Here is a 21,420-nt window from a genome sequence, read left to right on the forward strand (position 1 = left end):
TAGGAGGCTATCGGCGTGTCGGTTGCTCCGGCATCCACAGCCGTATTGGCAACCTAACCTTTTCAGCTGTTCTTGCGCAGCTGACCTTGAGCAGGGACATCTGTACCGCAGAGGCGTCCGTAACCCCGCAATGTCTGCACTGCGACTTACCCTGTTAATACTGTCCTAAAAGTACAGTCGAGGTTTCGGTCCTTCCCAAGCTCCGGCAGGTCCCAATTGTCCTCGTGCAAAAGGGCTACAAAACCTCAGACGGGCTCAGATTCCGGCCGGGCTCAATCTCGCCCAAGGACGGCAGTCGGAGGAACCGCTACCAAGGCGGTCTCCTCAGGACTCTCAGCTCTCTCTCTCTCTCTCCGCATCCGCGGTTGATGGCAGACTCCCCCGCCTTTGGCGACATTTAGCTGCCACAGGTCACAGACCGGTGGGTGACGGACATTGTGCTCACGTGCACAGGACAGTGTTCTGTTCTCGTCCTCCGACTCCATTCTTCAGAACGGCCCCACCTCTCCACCGAGCAGATGCCCTGCTGCAGGCGGTGGACGCTCTAAGAGCAGAAGGAGTGGTGATCCCTGTCCCCCCTCAGGAACGAGGGCGAGGGTTTGTACTCCAATCTCTTTGTGGCTCCAAAAATGGACGGTTCCTTCCGTCCTGTTCTGGTCCTGAAACTGCTCAACGAGCATGCGAACGCCAGGCGGTTCCGGATGGGATCCCTCCGATCCGTCATTGCCTCAATGTCTCGAGGAGACTTCCTTGCCTCAACAGACATCAAAGATGCCTATCTCCACGTGCCAATTGCTACGGAGCACCAACGTTTTCTACGTTTTGTGATAGGAGACGAACATCTTCAGTTCGTAGCTCTGCCATTCAGTCTGGCGACAGCCCCACGGGTGTTCACCAAGGTCATGGCAGCAGTGGTAGCAGTCTTGCACTCTCAGGGACACCCGGTGATCCCGTACTTGGACGATCTACTCGTCAAAGCACCCTCCCTCGAGGCATGCCAACGCAGCCTGAATGTTACGCTGGAGACTCTCCAGACTTTCGGGTGGATCATCAATTTGGCAAGGTCAAATCTGTCTCCGACTCAATCACTAACGTATCTCGGCATGGAGTTTCATACTCTATCAGCCATAGTGAAGCTTCCGCTGAACCAGCAGCGTTCACTGCAGACAGAGGTGCAGTCTCTCCTTCAAGGCCAGTCGCACCCCTTAAGGCGCCTCATGCACTTCCTAAGGAAGATGGTGGCAGCCATCGAGGCAGTTCTATTTGCGCAGTTTCATCTGCGCCAACGGCAATGGGACATTCTCCGCCAATGGGATGGGCAGTCAACCTCCCTGGACGGGAAGTCTCCCTTTCCCTGACGGCCGAGGACTCTCTGCAATAGTGGCTTATTCCCACCTCATTGTCATAGCCCCCATCCTGGGCAGTGGTCACGACAGATACGAGTCTGTCAGGGTGGGGAGCAGTTTGTCTCCGCCACATGGCTCAGGGGACGTGGACTCAGCAGGAGTCCACCCTTCAGATCGATGTTCTGGAAATCGGGGCAGGGTATCTTACCCTATTAGCTTTCCAGAAGTGGCTAGAAAGAGAGCAGATCCGAATCCAGTCGGACATCTCCACAGCGGTGGCATACATCAACCACCAAGGAGGGACACGCAGTCAGCAGCCTTCCAGGAAGTCCGGCGAATCCTCATGTGGGTGGAGGACACAGCATCCACCATATCCGCAGTTCACATCCCGGGCGTAGAAAACTGGGAAGCAGACTTCCTCAGTCGCCAGGGCATGGACGCGGGGGAATGGTCCCTTCACCCGGACGTGTTTCAGGAAATCTGTTGCCGCTGTGGGGTGCCGTACGTCGACCTAATGGCGTCTCGGCACATCAACAAGGTCCCGGCATTTATGGCACGATCGCGCGATCACAGAGCTCTGGCGGCAGACGCCTTAGTGCAAGATTGGTCGCAGTTCCGGCTCACATATGTGTTTCCACCTCTGGCACTCTTGCCCAGAGTACTGCGCAAAAATCAGATCCGATTGCAGCCGCGTCATACTCGTCGCACCAGACTGGCCGAGGAGATCGTGGTACCCGGATCTGTGGCATCTCACGGTCGGCCGACCGGGGTCACTACCAGACCGACCAGACTTACTGTCTCAAGGGCCGTTTTCTCCATCGGAATTCTGCGGCCCTGAATCTGACTGTGTGGCCTTTGTGTCCTGGATCCTAGCGTCTTCAGGATTATCCCAAGGGGTCGTTGCCACCATGAGACAGGCTAGGAAGCCCACGTCTGCTAAGATCTACCACAGAACGTGGAAGATTTTCTTAATCTGGTGCTCTACTCAGGGAGTGTCTCCCTGGCCATTTGCATTGCCTACTTTTCTTTCCTTCCTACAATAGGAGTTAGAAAAGGGCTTGTCGCTAGACTCCCTCAAAGGGCAAGTCTCAGCACTATCCGTGTTTTTTCAGAAGCGTCTAGCACGTCTTTCTAAGGTGCGCACGTTCCCGCAGGGGGTTTGTCATATCGTACCCCCGTACAAGCGGCCGTTAGATCCATGGGATCTGAACAGGGTTCTAGTTGCTCTCCAGAAGCCGCCTTTCGAGCCTCTGAAGGAAGTTTCCTTTTCTCGCCTGTCACAGAAGGTGGCGTTTCTCGTTGCGATCACATCGCTTCGGCGAGTGTCTGAGCTGGCAGCTCTGTCATCCAAGGCTCCCTTCCTGGTGTTTCACCAGGACAAGGTAGTGCTGCGCATCATTCCGGAGTTTCTCCCTAAGGTCGTATCCTCGTTTCATCTTAATCAGGATATCTCCTTACCGTCCTTTTGCACTCATCCGGTTCACCGGTATGAGAATGATTTACGTTTGCTAGATCTGGTGAGAGCACTCAGAATCTACATTTCCCGCACGGCGCCCATACGCCGTTCCGATGCCCTTGTCGCTGGTACGCGCAAGAGGTTGCAGGCTTCTAAAGCCACCCTGGCTCGATGGATCAAAGAACCAATTCTGGAAGCCTACCGTTCTGCAGGGCTTCCGGTTCTTTCAGGGCTGAAAGCCCACTCAACCAGAGCCGTGGGTGCGTCCTGGGCGCTACGACACCAGGCTTCGGCTCAACAGGTGTGCCAGGCAGCTACCTGGTCGAGTCTGCACACTTTCACCAAACATTATCAGGTGCATACCTATGCTTCGGCGGATGCCAGCTTAGGTAGAAGAGTCCTGCAGGCGGCAGTGACATCCCCGTAGGGGAGGGCTGTTTTGCAGCTCTAACATGAGGTATCTCTTTACCCACCCAGGGACAGCTTTTGGACGTCCCAATCGTCTGGGTCTCCCAATAGAGCGCTGAAGAAGAAGGGAATTTTGTTACTTACCGTAAATTCCTTTTCTTCTAGCTCTTATTGGGAGACCCAGCACCCGCCCTGTTGTCCTTCGGGATTTCTTGGTTGTTTGCGGGTACACATGTTGTTCATGTTGAACGGTTTTTCAGTTCTCCGACGTTATTCGGAGTTAATTTGTTTAAACCAGTTATTGGCTTCCTCCTTCTTGCTTTGGCACTAAAACTGGAGAACCCGTGATACCACGGGGGGGTATAGCCAGAAGGGGAGGGGCCTTGCACTTTTTAGTGTAGTGCTTTGTGTGGCCTCCGGAGGGCAGTAGCTATACCCCAATCGTCTGGGTCTCCCAATAAGAGCTAGAAGAAAAGGAATTTACGGTAAGTAACAAAATTCCCTTCTTTCCAAAAGATTGTTGTTTAATAGCTTGTTTATACAGGCAGACCATGGAAAATAATGGCGAGTGAACAATCCGTAGTACATTTTCTTTGTACATAAGCTGCCGTAAACAAAAAACACCTCCCAGATCTCTGTTTATAGTTGGCTCTCATCCCCCCCCCCCCCCCCCGGCTGCTGTGAGATGAGATCTAGAAGTGTTTGTAGTGATACATAAAGGCCCAGTCACACTAAACAACTTACCAGCGATCCCAACAACGATACAACCTGATAGGGATTGCTGGTAAGTTGCTAGGAGGTTGCTGGTGAGATGTCACACTGCGACGCTCCAACGATCCCACCAGCAACCTGACCTGTCAGGGATCGCTGGAGCGTCTCTACACGAGGAAGCATGCTGTGCTTGGTAACTAAGGTAAATATCGGGTAACCAACCCGATATTTACCTTGGTTACCAGCGCACACCGCTTAGCGCTGGCTCCCTGCACACCTAGCCACAGTACACATCGGGTTAATTACCCAATGTGTACTCTGCTACGTGTGCAGGCAGCAGGGAGCTGGCTTCTGTGGACGCTGGTAACCAATGTAAACATCGGGTAACCAAGAAGCCCTTACCTTGGTTACCCAATATTTACTTTCGTTACCAGCGTCCGCCGCTTTCACACTGCCAGTGCCGGCTCCCTGTTCCCTGCCCTCCTAGCCACAGTACACATCGGGTTAATTACCCGATGTTTACTCCAGCTACGTGTGCAGGGAGCCGGCACTGGCAGTGTGAGAGCGGCGGACGCTGGTAACGAAGATAAATATCGGGTAACCAAGGTAAGGGCTTCTTGGTTACCCGATGTTTACAGTGGTTACCAGCGTCCTCAGAAGCCGGCTCCCTGCTCCTTGCACATTCAGTTGCTCTCTCACTGTCACACACAGTGATGTGCGCTTCACAGCGGGACAGCAACAACTAAAAAATGGTCCAGGACATTCAGCAACAACCAGCAACTTCACAGCAGGGGCCAGGTTGTTGCTGGATGTCACACACAGCAACATCGCTAACAACATCGCTGCTACGTCACAAAAGTCGTGCCTCAGCAGCGATGTTGCTAGCGATGTTGCTTAGTGTGACGTGGCCTTAACTCTGCTGTGTTGTATCTCTACACAGTAGATTAGAGGTCCTCAACTTTGCACACTTTGAGTTCCACATTCAGCTCTGAAAAAGGGTAGGAAGCCATATCTAGCTCCCATCCCCTCACAGTAGTGGCACCCAGAGTCCACATTATCGGTATAATGACAGCCAAAGCTTCAACAAAGAAATCATATGGAGGCAGTATACCAAGATCCAGGGGTTCCTACCTTACCCCCATTTAGATTTGCTTTTCTAAGTTGGGCTACTTGTAAGTCAAAAACACCAAAAAAAACTGTAACAAAAAGGAAAAAAAACGTACCAGTGGTGCCAACCAGATGATGTACAGTACAGACCAAAAGTTTGGACACACCTTCTCATTCAATGAGTTTTCTTTATTTTCATGACTGAAAATTGTAGATTCACATTGAAGGCATCAATACTATGAATTAAAACAAGTGGAATGAAATACTTAAAGTGTGAAACAACTGAAAATATGTCTTATATTCTAGGTTCTTCAAAGTAGCCACCTTTTGCTTTCATTACTACTTTGCACACTCTTGGCATTCTCTTGATGAGCTTCAAGAGGTAGTCACCGGAAATGGTCTTCCCACAGTCTTGAGGCAGTTCCCAGAGATGCTTAGCACTTGTTGGCCCTTTTGCCTTCACTCTGCGGTCCAGCTCAACCGAAACCATCTCGATTGGGTTCAGGTCTGGTGACTTTGGAGGCCAGGTCATCTGGCGTAGCACCCAATCACTCTCCTTCTTAGTCAAATATCCTTTACACAGCCTGGAGGTGTGTTTGGGGTCATTGTCCTGTTGAAAAATAAATAATGGTCCAACTAAACGCAAACCGGATGGAATAGCACGTCGCTGCAAGATGCTGTGGTAGCCATGCTGGTTCTGTATGCCTTCAATTTTCAATAAATCCCCAGCAGTGTCACCAGGAAAGCATCCCCACACCATCACACCTCCTCCTCCATGCTTCACGGTGGGAACCAGCCATGTAGACTCCATCCGTTCACCTTTTCTACAAAGACACGATGGTTGGATCCAAAGATCTCATATTTGGACTTATCAGACCAAAGCACAGATTTCCACTGGTCTAATGTCCATTTCTTGTGTTCTTTAGCCCAAACAAGTCTCTTCTGCTTGTTGCCTGTCCTTAGCAGTGGTTTCCTAGCAGCTATTTTACCATGAAGGCCTGCTGCACAAAGTCTCCTCTTAACAGTTGTTCTAGAGATGAGAAGGTGTGTCCAAACTTTACCCCTAATAAACTCCCCCCATTATCATGTAGGTTATTTGACATGCATCCTCAACACGTCTACAATTAAAAAAACAAACAAACACTTTTAATGTCTAATAACTTTGCTAACACGCTGCAATTACCATATTGTTAACTACAGGAATACGACCAGCTGGCCGAGGCCCAGGGAAAGCTGGAGGAGAAATTACAAGAACTGGAAGCCAATCCTCCAAGGTAAATGTTCATTCTCTTTTCCAGCAGTGTTTTCTCATGTCAGAATTTGGGATGTGTAATTTGAATTAATACTATATAATCCTATATAAAATAAGTAAATTAGATTTGTTAGGGACAGAAATGCTGTACAGTCCCTTTTCTTTGTCGCTCCATTGGGAGACCCAGACAATTGGGTGTATAGGCTATGCCTCCGGAGGCCGCACAAAGTATTACACTAAAAGTGTAAAGCCCCTCCCCTTCTGCCTATACACCCCCCGTGCTCCCACGGGCTCCTCAGTTTTTTGCTTTGTGCGAAGGAGGCAGACATGCACGCATAGCTCCACAGATTAGTCAGCAGCAGCTGCTGACTATGTCGGATGGAAGAAAAGAGGGCCCTTAACAGGGCCCCCAGCATGCTCCCTTCTCACCCCACTCTTGTCGGCGGTGTTGTTAAGGTTGAGGTATCCATTGCGGGTACGGAGGCTGGAGCCCACATGCTGTTTTCCTTCCCCATCCCCCTTAGGGCTCTGGGTGAAGTGGGATCCTATCGGTCTCCAGGCACTGAGACCGTGCTCCTGCTGGATAGGAGCCGAGTATCGTTCAGGGACATGACCCTGCTACTTTGAGGTACTCTGTGTCCCCGTGGGGACTGCGCACAGCGACACTCCAGCATTGCTGGGTGTGCTAGTGCACCGGGGACCGCGGCACTGACCGCGTTTGTGCCATTACACACTGCAGCATCACTGAGTGTGTTACTGTATGGGGACTACCGCGCTGACCGCCGCTGCCATTGTTATCACTGCGGCGCGGCTGGGACTGTTAGTGCGCTGGGGACTTCCGCGCAGACCGCGCTTATACGGCGGCCGCGCTTATAACTCGAGTCCCCGGCTTTTGGGCCTAGTCTCTTTTTCTTCCCGCCCCCAGCCCTGCCAGTCAGGGGAAGGGCGGGACGCTGTACAGCACGGCAGCACTGAGGGCTGGAGCATGCTTTGCATACTCCACCCCCCTCACTGTGCACAGTGGGGCACCAGTTCCCACACTTTCTGGGTCACGCCCACGGCTCCCTCCTCTCCTCAGGACGCCGGCAGCCATTCCTGTCAGCTCCTCGGACGCTGCAGAGGGGAGACAAGCGCTGGGGGACCCAGGCAGGGATTCTGGTGGCCACACAACCGCTTTAAGCGGACGGTAAGCAGCACCTCAGGTGCTGGCCCCACTTGGTGCAGAAGTGTAATTATAGTTTATATGTTTACAGGCTATACTTTACACTGTATGGTGCACAGTTGATTTCTAGCTATATACCCTGTTGTGTTGCTCAAAGGAGACAACAGCATGGCGCCCACAAGAAGCAGGGGTGCCAAAACACAGGCTTACTATGCTGCCTGCGCCGCATGTACAACCTCGCTACCGGCAGGTTCCACTGACCCTCATTGTGTGCACTGCTCGGCCCCTGTGGCACTTACTCAGCCGGAGCCTCTGCTAAGGGTGGCCCAGGGGGAACAACCAGCTAACACTGTCCAGGTGACAGGGACGGAGTTTGCAGTTTTTACTGACAGACTTTCTGAGACTATGGCTAAGATTCTAGAAGCTTTGCAGTCCAGACCGGTATCTCAGACCATGGGCACTGTGGAATCAGTGCCCCCTGGTTCCCCTCAGTTGGAACAACAATGTTCCCCCGGGGTGTCTCATAGATCCCAGGGTGAGGTCTCTAACACGGACCGCAGCCCCAGACCGCCTAAGCGAGCTCGCTGGGAAATCCCCTCGACCTCATCACATTGTTCAGGGTCTCAGAGGGATGACTCTCTGTATGATGAAGCGGAGGTAGCTGATCAGGATTCTGAGCCTGAGGCCGCTCTCAACCTTGATACTCCTGATGGTGACGCCATAGTGAATGATCTTATCGCGTCCATACATCAAATGTTGGATATTTCTCCCTCGGCTCCTCCAGCGGAGGAGTCAGCCTCTCAGCAGGAGAAATTCCGTTTCAGGTTCCCCAAGCGTACAACGAGTATGTTTCTGGATCACTCCGATTTCAGAGAGGCAGTCCAGAAACACCGAGTTTGTCCAGATAAGCGTTTTTCCAAGCGCCTTAAGGATACACGTTATCCCTTCCCCCCTGACGTGGTCAAGGGCTGGACTCAGTGTCCCAAGGTGGATCCTCCAATCTCCAGACTGGCGGCTAGATCCTTAGTTGCAGTTGAAGATGGGGCTTCGCTCAAGGATGCCACTGACAGACAGATGGAGCTCTGGTTGAAATCCATCTATGAAGCTATCGGCGCGTCTTTTGCTCCAGCATTCGCAGCCGTATGGGCACTCCAAGCTATCTCAGCGGGTCAAGCGCAAATTGACGCACTCACACGTACGTCTGCGCCGCAAGTGGCGTCCATAACTTCTCAAACGTCGGCATTTGCGTCCTACGCTATTAATGCTGTCCTGGACTCTGCGAGCCGTACGGCGGTTTCAGCCGACAATTCGGTGGCAATACGCAGGGCCTTGTGGCTACGGGAATGGAAGGCAGATTCGGCTTCCAAAAAGTCCTTAACCGGTTTGCCATTTTCTGGCGACCGTTTGTTTGGTGAGAGGCTGGATGAGATCATCAAACAATCCAAGGGAAAGGAAACATCCTTACCCCAGGCCAAACCAAAATTACCCCAACAGAGGAGGGGACAGTCGAGGTTTCGGTCCTTTCGGAGTGCGGGCAGGTCCCAATTCTCCTCGTACAAAAGGCCTCAGAAGGATCAGAGGAACTCCGGTCCATGGCGGTCTAAGTCACGCCCTAAAAAGACCGCTGGAGGTGCCGCTACCAAGGCGGCTTCCTCATGACTTACGGCCTCCTCACACCGCATCCTCGGTCGGTGGCAGGCTCTCCCGCTTTTCCGACATTTGGCTGCCACAGGTAAAAGACCGTTGGGTGAGAGACATCCTGTCTCACGGTTACAGGATAGAGTTCAGCTCTCGTCCTCCGACTCGATTTTTCAGAACTTCTCCGCCTCCCGAGCGAGCCGATGCTCTTCTGCAGGCGCTGGGCACTCTGAAGGCAGAAGGAGTGGTGGTCCCCGTTCCTCTTCAGCAACAGGGTCACGGTTTTTACTCCAACCTGTTTGTGGTTCCAAAGAAGGACGGGTCTTTCCGTCCTGTCCTGGACCTAAAACTGCTCAACAAACAAGTAAAGACCAGGCGGTTCCGGATGGAATCCCTCCGCTCCGTCATCGCCTCAATGTCCCAAGGAGATTTCCTTGCATCGATCGATATCAAAGATGCTTATCTCCACGTACCGATTGCTCCAGAGCATCAGCGCTTCCTGCGCTTTGCCATAGGAGACGAACACCTTCAGTTCGTGGCACTGCCGTTCGGCCTGGCGACAGCCACACGGGTTTTCACCAAGGTCATGGCTGCAGTAGTGGCGGTCCTCCACTCTCAGGGTCACTCGGTGATCCCTTACTTAGACGATCTGCTGGTCAAGGATCCCTCTCAAGAGGCATGCCAGCACAGCCTCACCGCTACTCTGGAGACTCTCCAGAGTTTCGGGTGGATCATCAATTTTCCAAAGTCACATCTGACACCGGCCCAATCGCTGACATATCTTGGCATGGAGTTTCATACCCTCTCAGCGATAGTGAAGCTTCCGCTGAACAAGCAGCGTTCACTACAGACGGGGGTGCAATCTCTCCTTCAGGGTCAGTCACACCCCTTGAGGCGCCTCATGCACTTCCTGGGGAAGATGGTGGCAGCAATGGAGGCAGTCCCTTTCGCGCAGTTTCACCTGCGTCCTCTTCATTGGGACATCCTACGCAAATGGGACAGGAAGCCGACGTCCCTCGACAGGAGCGTCTCCCTCTCTCAGGCAACCAAAGCTTCCCTTCGGTGGTGGCTTCATCCCACTTCATTATCGAAAGGGAAATCCTTCCTACCCCCATCCTGGGCGGTGGTCACGACGGACGCTAGTCTGTCAGGGTGGGGAGCAGTTTTTCTCCACCACAGGGCTCAGGGTACGTGGACTCGGCAAGAGTCATCACTTCAGATCAATGTTCTGGAGATCAGGGCAGTGTATCTGGCCCTAAAAGCGTTCCAGCAGTGGCTGGAAGGCAAGCAGATCCGAATTCAGTCGGACAACTCCACAGCGGTGGCTTACATCAACCACCAAGGAGGAACACGCAGTCGGCAAGCCTTCCAGGAAGTCCGGCGGATTTTGATGTGGGTGGAAACCACGGCCTCCACCATCTCCGCAGTTCACATCCCGGGCGTGGAAAACTGGGAAGCGGATTTTCTTTGTCGCTCCATTGGGAGACCCAGACAATTGGGTGTATAGGCTATGCCTCCGGAGGCCGCACAAAGTATTACACTAAAAGTGTAAAGCCCCTCCCCTTCTGCCTATACACCCCCCGTGCTCCCACGGGCTCCTCAGTTTTTTGCTTTGTGCGAAGGAGGCAGACATGCACGCACAGCTCCACAGATTGGTCAGCAGCAGCTGCTGACTATATCGGATGGAAGAAAAGTGGGCCCATATAGGGCCCCCAGCATGCTCCCTTCTCACCCCACTCTTGTCGGCGGTGTTGTTAAGGTTGAGGTATCCATTGCGGGTACGGAGGCTGGAGCCCACATGCTGTTTTCCTTCCCCATCCCCCTTCGGGCTCTGGGTGAAGTGGGATCCTATCGGTCTCCAGGCACTGAGACCGTGCTTCATCCACAACTCCTGTGGAGCCTGCTGGATAGGAGCCGGGTATCGTTCAGGGACATGGCCCTGCTACTTGGAGGTACTCTGTATCCCTGTGGGGACAGCGCACAGCAACACTCCAGCTTTGCTGGGTGTGCTAGTGCACCGGGGACCTCGGCGCTGACCGGGTTAATATGTGCCATTACACACTCAGCGCTGCTGAGTGTGTTTATGTATAGGGACTGCCGCACTGACCGCCGCTGCCATGGAAACACCGCGGCGCGGCTGGGACTTGTAGTGTGCCGGGGACTTCCACGCCGGCCGCGCTTTTACGGCGGCCGCGTTTATTACTAGAGTCCCCGGCTTTTTGCGGCCTAGTTTCCTTTCTTCCCACCCCCAGCCCTGACAGGCAGGGGAAGGGCGGGACGCTGCACAGAACGAGCAGCACTGAGGGCTGGAGCATGCTTTGCATACTCCACCCCCCTCACTGTGCACAGTGCGGGCACCAGTTCCCGCACTTTCTGGGTCACGCCCACGGCTCCCTCCTCTCCTCAGGACGCCGGCAGCCATTCCTGTCAGCTCCTCGGACGCTGCAGAGGGGGACAAAGTCTGGGAGACCCAGGCAGGGACTCTGGTGGCCTCACAACCGCTTTAAGCGGGTGGTAAGCAGCACCTGTGGTGCTAGCCCCATTGTGCAGTAGTGTAACATTATATGTTTATGGTATATATATTTTACACTGTATGGTGCACAGTTGATTTCTGGCTATATACCCTATTGTGTTGCTCAGGGAAGATAATAGCATGGCGCCCACGAAAGGCAGGGGTGCCAAAACACAGGCTTTTTATGCTGCCTGCGCCGCATGTACGACCCCGCTACCGGCAGGTTCCACTGACCCTCATTGTGTGCACTGTTCGGCCCCTGTGGCACTTACTCAGCCAGAGCCTCTGCTAAGAGGGGCCCCGGGGGACGCCACCTGCTGACACTGTCCAGGTGACGGGGACGGAGTTTGCAAAACTCTCTGAGACTATGGCTAAGATACTAGAAGCCTTGCAGTCCAGGCCGGTATCTCAGCACAGGGACTCTGTTGAATCTTTGTTCCCTGGCCCACCTCAGTTGGACCAACAATGTCCTCCCGGGGTATCTCATGGGTCCCAGGCTGAGGGTTCTGACACAGACCCCAGCCCCAGACCGACTAAGCGAGCTCGCTTAGAATTTCCCTCGACATTATCATATTGTGCAGGGTCTCAGAGGGGGGAATCTCTGGTTGATGAAGCGGAGACAGTTGATCAGGATTCTGATCCTGAGGCCGCTCTCAATCTGGATACTCCTGACGGGGACGCCATAGTGAACGATCTTATTGCGTCCATCAATCTAATGCTGGATATTTCTCCCTCAGCTCCTCCGGCGGAGGAGTCGGCTTCTCAGCAGGAGAAATTCCGTTTCAGGTTTCCCAAGCGTACACCGAGTATGTTTCTGGACCACTCTGATTTCAGAGAGGCAGTCCAGAATCACCATGCTTGTCCAGATAAGCGTTTTTCTAAGCGCCTTAAGGATACACGTTATCCCTTTCCCCCTGACGTGGTCAAAAGTTGGGCTCAGTGTCCCAAAGTGGATCCTCCAATCTCCAGACTGGCAGCTAGATCCATACTTGCAGTGGAAGATGGGGCTTCACTCAAAGATGCCACTGACAGGCAGATGGAGCTCTGGTTGAAATCCATCTATGAAGCTATCGGCGCTTCTTTTGCCCCAGCATTCGCAGCCGCATGGGCGCTACAAGCTATCTCAGCAGGCCAAGCGCAAATTGACGCAGCCACACGCACGTCCGCGCCACAGGTGGCGTCCATAACCACTCAGACGTCGGCATTTGCGTCTTACGCTATTAATGCTGTCCTGGACTCTGCGAGCCGTTCGGCGGTTGCAGCCGCCAATTCGGTGGTACTACGCAGGGCCTTGTGGCTACGGGAATGGAAGGCAGATTCTGCTTCAAAAAAGCGCTTAACCAGTTTGCCAATTTCTGGCGACCGATTGTTTGGCGAGCGTTTGGATGAAATCATCAAACAATCCAAGGGAAAGGATACATCCTTACCCCAGCCCAAACCGAACATACCCCAACAGAGGAGGGGGCAGTCGAGGTTTCGGTCCTTTCGGGGCGCGGGCAGGTCCCAATTCTCCTCGTCCAAAAGGCCTCAGAAAGATCAAAGGAACTCTGATGCATGGCGGTCTAAGTCACGTCCTAAAAAGACCACCGGGGGTGCCGCTACCAAAGCGGCTTCCTCATGACTTTCGGCCTCCTCACTCCGCATCTTCGGTCGGTGGCAGGCTCTCCCGCTTTTGCGACACCTGGCTGCCACGGGTAAAAGACCGTTGGGTGAGAGACATTCTGTCTCACGGTTACAAGATAGAGTTCACCTCTCGTCCCCCGACTCGATTCTTCAGGTCATCCCCGCCTCCCGAGCGAGCCGAGGCTCTTCTGCAGGCGCTGGGCACTCTGAAGGCAGAAGGAGTGGTGGTCCCTGTTCCTCTTCAACAACAGGGCCACGGTTTTTACTCCAACTTGTTTGTGGTCCCAAAGAAGGACGGGTCTTTCCGTCCTGTCCTGGACCTGAAACTTCTCAACAAACACGTAAAGACCAGGCGGTTCCGGATGGAATCCCTCCGCTCCGTCATCGCCTCAATGTCCCAAGGAGATTTCCTTGCATCGATCGATATCAAAGATGCTTATCTCCACGTACCGATTGCTCCAGAGCACGAGCGCTTCTTGCGCTTCGCCATAGAAAACGAACACCTGCAGTTCGTGGCACTACCGTTCGGCCTGGCAACAGCCCCACGGGTTTTCACCAAGGTTATGGCTACTGTAGTAGCGGTCCTCCACTCTCAGGGTCACTCGGTGATCCCGTACTTGGACGATCTGTTGATCAAGGCACCCTCTCAAGAGGCATGCCAACACAGCCTCGACGCTACCCTGGAGACTCTCCAGAGTTTCGGGTGGATCATCAATTTGCCAAAGTCAAATCTGACACCGGCCCAATCGCTGACATACCTTGGCATGGAGTTTCATACCCTCTCAGCGATAGTGAAGCTTCCGCTGATCAAGCAGCGGTCACTACAGAAAGGGGTACAATCTCTCCTTCAAGGCCAGTCACACCCCTTGAGGCGCCTCATGCACTTCCTGGGGAAGATGGTGGCAGCAATGGAGGCAGTCCCTTTCGCGCAGTTTCACCTGCGTCCTCTTCAATGGGACATCCTACGCAAATGGGACAGGAAGCCGACGTCCCTCGACAGGAACGTCTCCCTCTCTCAGGCGACCAAAGCTTCCCTTCGGTGGTGGCTTCTTCCCACTTCATTATCGAAGGGGAAATCCTTCCTACCCCCATCCTGGGAGGTGGTCACGACGGACGCGAGTCTGTCAGGGTGGGGAGCGGTTTTTCTCCACCACAGGGCTCAGGGTACGTGGACCCAGCAAGAGTCCTCGCTTCAGATCAATGTTCTGGAAATACGGGCAGTGTATCTTGCCCTGAAAGCGTTCCAGCAGTGGCTGGAAGGCAAGCAGATCCGAATTCAGTCGGACAATTCCACAGCGGTGGCATACATCAACCACCAAGGCGGCACACGCAGTCGGCAAGCCTTCCAGGAAGTCCGGCGGATTTTGATGTGGGTGGAAGCCACGGCCTCCACCATCTCTGCAGTTCACATCCCAGGCGTGGAAAACTGGGAAGCAGATTATCTCAGTCGCCAGGGCATGGACGCAGGGGAATGGTCCCTTCACCCGGACGTGTTTCAGGAGATCTGTTGCCGCTGGGGGGTGCCGGACGTCGACCTCATGGCGTCCCGGCACAACAACAAGGTACCGACGTTCATGGCACGGTCTCAAGATCCCAGAGCTCTGGCGGCAGACGCCTTAGTTCAGGATTGGTCGCAGTTTCAGCTCCCTTATGTGTTTCCTCCGTTGGCACTGTTGCCCAGAGTGTTACGCAAGATCAGGGCCGACTGCCGCCGCGTCATCCTCGTCGCTCCAGACTGGCCGAGGCGGTCGTGGTACCCGGATCTGTGGCATCTCACGGTCGGCCAACCGTGGGCACTACCAGACCGATCAGACTTGCTATCTCAAGGGCCGTTTTTCCATCTGAATTCTGCGGCCCTCAACCTGACTGTGTGGCCATTGAGTCCTGGATCCTAGCGTCTTCAGGGTTATCTCAAGTGGTCATTGCCACTATGAGACAGGCTAGGAAACCAACGTCCGCCAAGATCTACCACAGGACGTGGAAAATTTTCCTGTCGTGGTGCTCTGCTCAGGGTTTTTCTCCCTGGCCTTTTGCCTTGCCCACTTTTCTGTCCTTCCTTCAATCTGGACTGGAAAAGGGTTTGTCGCTTGGCTCCCTTAAGGGACAAGTCTCAGCGCTCTCTGTGTTTTTCCAGAAGCGCCTAGCCAGACTTCCACAGGTACGCACGTTTCTGCAGGGGGTTTGTCACATCGTTCCTCCTTACAAGCGGCCGTTAGAACCCTGGGATCTGAACAGGGTGCTGATGGTTCTTCAGAAACCACCATTCGAGCCAATGAGAGATATTTCTCGCTCACGCCTTTCGCAGAAAGTGGTTTTTCTAGTAGCAGTCACTTCACTTCGGAGAGTGTCTGAGCTAGCAGCGCTGTCATGCAAAGCCCCTTTCCTGGTGTTTCACCAGGACAAGGTGGTTCTGCGTCCGGTTCCGGAATTTCTCCCTAAAGTGGTATCCCCCTTTCATCTCAATCAGGATATCTCCTTACCTTCTTTTTGTCCTCATCCGGTTCACCAATGTGAAAAGGATTTGCACTTGTTAGATCTGGTGAGAGCACTCAGGCTCTACATTTCTCGGACGGCGCCCCTGCGCCGCTCGGATGCACTCTTTGTCCTTGTCGCTGGCCAGCGTAAAGGGTCACAGGCTTCCAAATCAACCCTGGCTCGGTGGATCAAGGAACCAATTCTCGAAGCTTACCGTTCTGCTGGGCTTCCGGTTCCCTCAGGGCTGAAGGCCCATTCTACCAGAGCCGTGGGCGCGTCCTGGGCTTTGAGGCACCAGGCTACGGCTCAGCAGGTGTGTCAGGCAGCAACCTGGTCGAGCCTGCACACTTTCACGAAACACTATCAGGTACATACCTATGCTTCGGTGGATGCCAGCCTAGGTAGACGAGTCCTTCAGGCGGCGGTTGCCCACCTGTAGGAAGGGGCCGTTTTACGGCTCTATCACGAGGTATTATTTTACCCACCCAGGGACTGCTTTTGGACGTCCCAATTGTCTGGGTCTCCCAATGGAGCGACAAAGAAGAAGGGAATTTTGTTTACTTACCGTAAATTCCTTTTCTTCTAGCTCCAATTGGGAGACCCAGCACCCGCCCCTGTTTTTTTGTGTGTACACATGTTGTTCATGTTGAATGGTTTCAGTTCTCCGATATTCCTTCGGATTGAATTTACTTTAAGCCAGTTTATAATTCTTTTCCTCCTTCTTGCTTTTGCACCAAAACTGAGGAGCCCGTGGGAGCACGGGGGGTGTATAGGCAGAAGGGGAGGGGCTTTACACTTTTAGTGTAATACTTTGTGCGGCCTCCGGAGGCATAGCCTATACACCCAATTGTCTGGGTCTCCCAATTGGAGCTAGAAGAAAAGGAATTTACGGTAAGTAAACAAAATTCCCTTCATTCCATATTCTCACCTTTCTGTGTCCATTTTTTTTTCTTAGTGATGTGTACTTGTCGTCACGGGACAGACAGATACTTGACTGGCATTTTGCAAATTTAGAGTTTGCTAATGCGACCCCCCTTTCTACACTTTCTCTGAAGCATTGGGATCAGGTAATGTCTGTTGGTTTTCTTATATCATGTGTACGCGCTGCACATTTTCCCCTATAACATCATTCCTCATGTCTGGCAGGATGATGACTTCGAGTTCACCGGCAGCCATCTGACTGTTCGTAACGGTTATTCCTGTGTCCCTGTGGCGTTGGCAGAAGGTCTTGATATCAAGCTTAACACTGCCGTCCGACAAGTGCGCTACACAGCTTCTGGTAAGTCCCATGCAAATCTGTTTTTTTTTCCACTAGTGTTGGTCGATTTGGTATCACCCTGGAAGTGGAAAGTTGTACTAATCTTATTGTGTTATCATCATATCTAGTGCTTCACGCAACCGCAAGAAACAAGTCCAATTATCAGAAAAAAACACATTACTTCATGTTAACTAGTGATGATCGAGCACTAAGATGCTTGAGCGCTCAGTACTCGAAACAAGCAGTTCGGACTTGACTCAAGTACCGAGTATAATGGAAGTCAATAGGAATTTTTTAGGAAAATGCTCGAGTTTCCCATTGACTTCCATTGTACTCGTTACTCAAGTCGAGAGCCCCTCCGAGCATCTGATTTGCTTGTTTCGAGTACCGAGCACCTACCGAGTTCCAAGCACCTACCGAGTATTGAGCATTGTGTAACCTCTTAGTGATGAAACCTTAATGACAGTTATATTTTTCAAATTGACAGTCATTTTCTAAGATCGTAACTCTAGAAAGTTTCAGCATATCCCAGTGATACACCAAATAGTTATGGAACACGAAAAAAGGTAATGAATAACACTTTCCACGTTTCTACCTTGTCAACATCATTTTTCAAACATATTATTATTTTTTTTTTTTTCTTACAAGGAAAGTTCCTAAACTGTTTTTTACAGACCTTTTTGGTTTGGAGGGGACCTTTTGGGTGGCCTAATCATCAGAAGACTTCCAAAGCTGTCAGGAATTTGTAAACCCTTTCGATGCTTCACAGTAAAAAAGCAAAGTGAAATGGATAGAATGAAAAATGGAATTTTTTTTCCCTTTTTAATGTCATGTTAGCCCTACAGTTTTTTTGTTTTCACAAACAATAATGCGAGAAAATAGACCCCACGCTTTGTTACCCAAATTGTCTCAAATGCGTTAGTAACTTGTATGTGGTCCGAAACTGCTATTTGGGCACATGGCAGGTCTCTTAAAGGGAATTTGTCAGTAGGTTTTTGCTACCTAATCTGAGGGCAGCATAATGTAGGAAAAGAGATCCTGAATCTAAAAGTGTATTACTTAGATTACTGGCTGCAAGCCATTCTGACACAATTTGAATTTTTAGATTCAGTCATGTAGCTAAGCTGGGAGAGCTAGCCCCGCCAACAACACAGGTACTCACTAAAGATTGACAATGTACTGTGTATGTACATTCAAAGGAGGGGGCGTGCTGGTCTGTGTGTGACATTGTAGTCTGAGCAATAAGAAGTCCTACTGCTTAAACACACATAGCAAATAAACCAACAGATCAGACCTTGACAAGACACCCTGAATTCTCTGAATGTTAACCCTTGCAGCATGCCATCTTCAGATTACATAGCAAGAATCTGCTGACAGATTCCCTTTAACCCTAGAACGCATACCTGGGCCCCGCAGGCCTGCTAGGTTACTTGTTTTCTATGGTAGATTTCTATGGTTGCGTGTTCTAGGGTTAATGGAAGAAGCACTATTTGATTCTAAATTTGGCTGGAATAACTTGTGGGCACCATGTTGCATTTGCTCAGCCCCTAACATAGCAGAACAACAGAAAACATCTGAGTGAGCACATGTTGGAAACTAGACTTCTCGAAGAACTCATCTGGAAGGTGTCTTGAGGGTCTTGAACCTATAGGTACTTCAAAGATGTTTATAACATTGGACCATGAAATAAAAAAATGTGACTTTTTCCATTAAAATGTTTTTACATTTTTTTATTTTCATGATTGGTAATAGAAAAGAATGTACCCCACAATTTCTCCCAAATGCAACACTACGTCATATGTTGTCAGAAACTATTGATAGGCCACCAAGCAGGACTCGGAAGGGAACAAGCTCAGATTTTCCTAGAAAAGTTTATGGGCGCCATTTGCATATTCCCCTAAGATGCCAGAACAGCAGAAACCCCACACAAGTGACCCCAATTTGGAAACTGAAAGGAATTCATCTATGGGTATACAGACTATTTTGATTCCTCAAAGTGTTTTCCAGAACTGTATGCAATGGATGTCATTGAGTGAAAATTGCAAATATGCCACTTTTTATTCTGACTTTCTGAATGGTAGAATGAACCAAAAAAAAGAAATTTAGGAATTATATTATTTTTTGCGCTCACTGTATGTTAAAGGTGATTTACACGGCTTTATTTTTCGGGTCAACAGGGTTACAACATCTCCAGATTTATACAGGGTTTTAATATTGTGTTATTCTTGCACACTTAAAAAAAACAAAACGCTTTTTTTGCAAGAAATTTCATTTTCTTTGTCGCTCCATTGGGAGACCCAGACAATTGGGTGTATAGCTTATGCCTCCGGAGGCCACACAAAGTATTACACTAAAAGTGTAAAGCCCCTCCCCTTCTGCCTATACACCCCCCGTGCATCACGGGCTCCTCAGTTTTTATGCTTTGTGCGAAGGAGGCTGACATCCACGCATAGCTCCACAGCTTAGTCAGCAGCAGCTGCTGAGTAGGTCGGATGGAAGAAAAGAGGGCCCATAACAGGGCCCCCAGCATGCTCCCTTCTCACCCCACTTTGTCGGCGGTGTTGTTAAGGTTGAGGTACCCATTGCGGGTACACAGGCAGGAGCCACATGCTGTTTTCCTTCCCCATCCCTTAATGGGCTCTGGGTGAAGTGGGATCCTAATCGGTCTCCAGGCACTGGGACCGTGCTCCCTCCGCAGCCCCTGGGAATCTGCTGGATAGGAGCCGGGTATCGTCAGGGACAAGGCCCTGCTACTGTGAGGTACTCTGTGTCCCCGTGGGACCGCGCATGGAGCGCTTGTGCCATACACATTGCAGCACTGCTGGGTGTGTTAGTGCGCCGGGGACTACCGCGCGGCCGCGCTTATTGCCGGCCGCGCTTATAACTTTAGTCCCCGGCTTCTGCGGCCTAGTGTCGCATATTCCCGCCCACAGGCCTGCCAGTCAGGGGAAGGGCGGGACGCTGCACAGATCTTCAGCGCTGAGGGCTGGAGCATACATTAGTATCCTCCTCCCCCCTCACTCAGTACACTGGGGCACTAGATTCCCGCACTTTCTTGGGCACGCCCACGGTCCCCTCCTCCCCACAGAACGCCGGCAGCCATTCCTGTCAGCGATTCAGACGCTGGAGAGGAGAGACAACACAGGGAGACCCAGGCAGGGAATCTGGTGATCACACAACCGCTCTGAGCGGTCGGTAAGCAGCACCTGTGCTGCTGGCCCCACTGAGTGCCGAAGTGTATATATATATATATAGGCTTATAGGCTATACATTTGCACTGTACGGTCGCTCTGTTGATTTTTGGCTATATACCCTCCTGGATTGTTCTCAGAGGAGACAACAGCATGTCGTCCGCAAAAAGCAAGGGTGCCAAAGCACAGGCGTACTTTGCAACCTGTACCTCATGTGCAGCTATACTACCGGCAGGTTCCACTGACCCTCATTGTGTGCAATGCTCGGCCCCTGTGGCACTTACTCAGCCGGAGCCTCTGCTACGGGTGGCCCAGGTGGAACCACCTGCTACCACTGTCCAGGTGACAGGGACGGAGTTTGCAGCTTTTGCTGACAAACTGTCTGAGAGTATGGATAAATGGTCTGCTAAAATACTAGAAGCCTTACAGTCCAGACCGGTGATTCAGGCCCCGGGCACTGTTCAATCTTTGACCCCTGGTGCCCCTCAATTGGAACAGCAAAGTGCCCCTGGGGTGACCCATAGGTTCCAGGGTGAGGTCTCTGACACGGACCGCAGTCCCAGGCCGCCTAAGCGGGCTCGCTGGGAAATTCCCTCCACCTCATCACACTGTTCACGGTCTCAGCAGGAGGACTCTCTGGAGGATGAAGCGGAGGTAACAGATCAGGATTCTGATCCTGAAGCCGCTCTCAACCTAGATACACCTGAAGGTGACGCCGTAGTGAATGACCTTTATAGCGACCATCAATCAGGTGTTGGATATTTCTCCCCCAGCTCCTACAAGGGGCTTCACTCAAAGATGCCACTGACAGACAGATGGAACTATGGTTGAAATCCATCTATGAAGCTATCGGCGCGTCTTTTTCTCCAGCATTCGCAGCCGTATGGGCACTCCAAGCTATCTCAGCTTGTCAGGCGCAGATTAATGCAGTAACACGTACATCTGCCCCGCAAGTGGTGTCCTTAACCTCTCAGGCGTCGGCGTTTGCGTCCTACGCCATTAATGCTATCCTGGACTCTGCGAGCCGTACGGCGGTAGCATCCGCCAATTCGGTGGTAGTCCGCAGGGCCATGTGGCTACGTGAATGGAAGGCAGACTCTGCTTCCAAAAAGTTCTTAACCGGTTTGCCATTGTCTGGCGACCGCTTGTTTGGTGAGCGATTGGATGAAATCATTAAACAATCCAAGGGAAAGGACTCATCCTTACCCCAGTCCAAACCAAACAGACCTCAACCACGGAAGGTACAATCGAGGTTTCGGTCCTTTCGGACCGCGGGCAGGT

General features: G+C 51.9%; 1 protein-coding gene across 6 annotated transcripts in view; it reads left to right on the plus strand.

Annotated features, from left to right (window-relative positions):
* The window catches only part of KDM1A (lysine demethylase 1A), a 165,308-nt gene that overhangs the window by 86,811 nt on the left and 57,077 nt on the right, over nucleotides 1-21,420 (plus strand). For all 6 annotated transcript variants that reach the window (XM_075336111.1, XM_075336106.1, XM_075336107.1 and 3 more), the window contains exons 12-14: nucleotides 6,229-6,302; nucleotides 16,646-16,757; nucleotides 16,837-16,969. In XM_075336111.1, coding sequence (XP_075192226.1) covers nucleotides 6,229-6,302; nucleotides 16,646-16,757; nucleotides 16,837-16,969 — 319 coding nt within the window. The remainder of the gene's footprint in view (nucleotides 1-6,228; nucleotides 6,303-16,645; nucleotides 16,758-16,836; nucleotides 16,970-21,420) is intronic.

This window comes from Anomaloglossus baeobatrachus, chromosome 2 (assembly GCF_048569485.1).
Source record: "Anomaloglossus baeobatrachus isolate aAnoBae1 chromosome 2, aAnoBae1.hap1, whole genome shotgun sequence".
NCBI lineage: Eukaryota > Metazoa > Chordata > Amphibia > Anura > Aromobatidae > Anomaloglossus > Anomaloglossus baeobatrachus.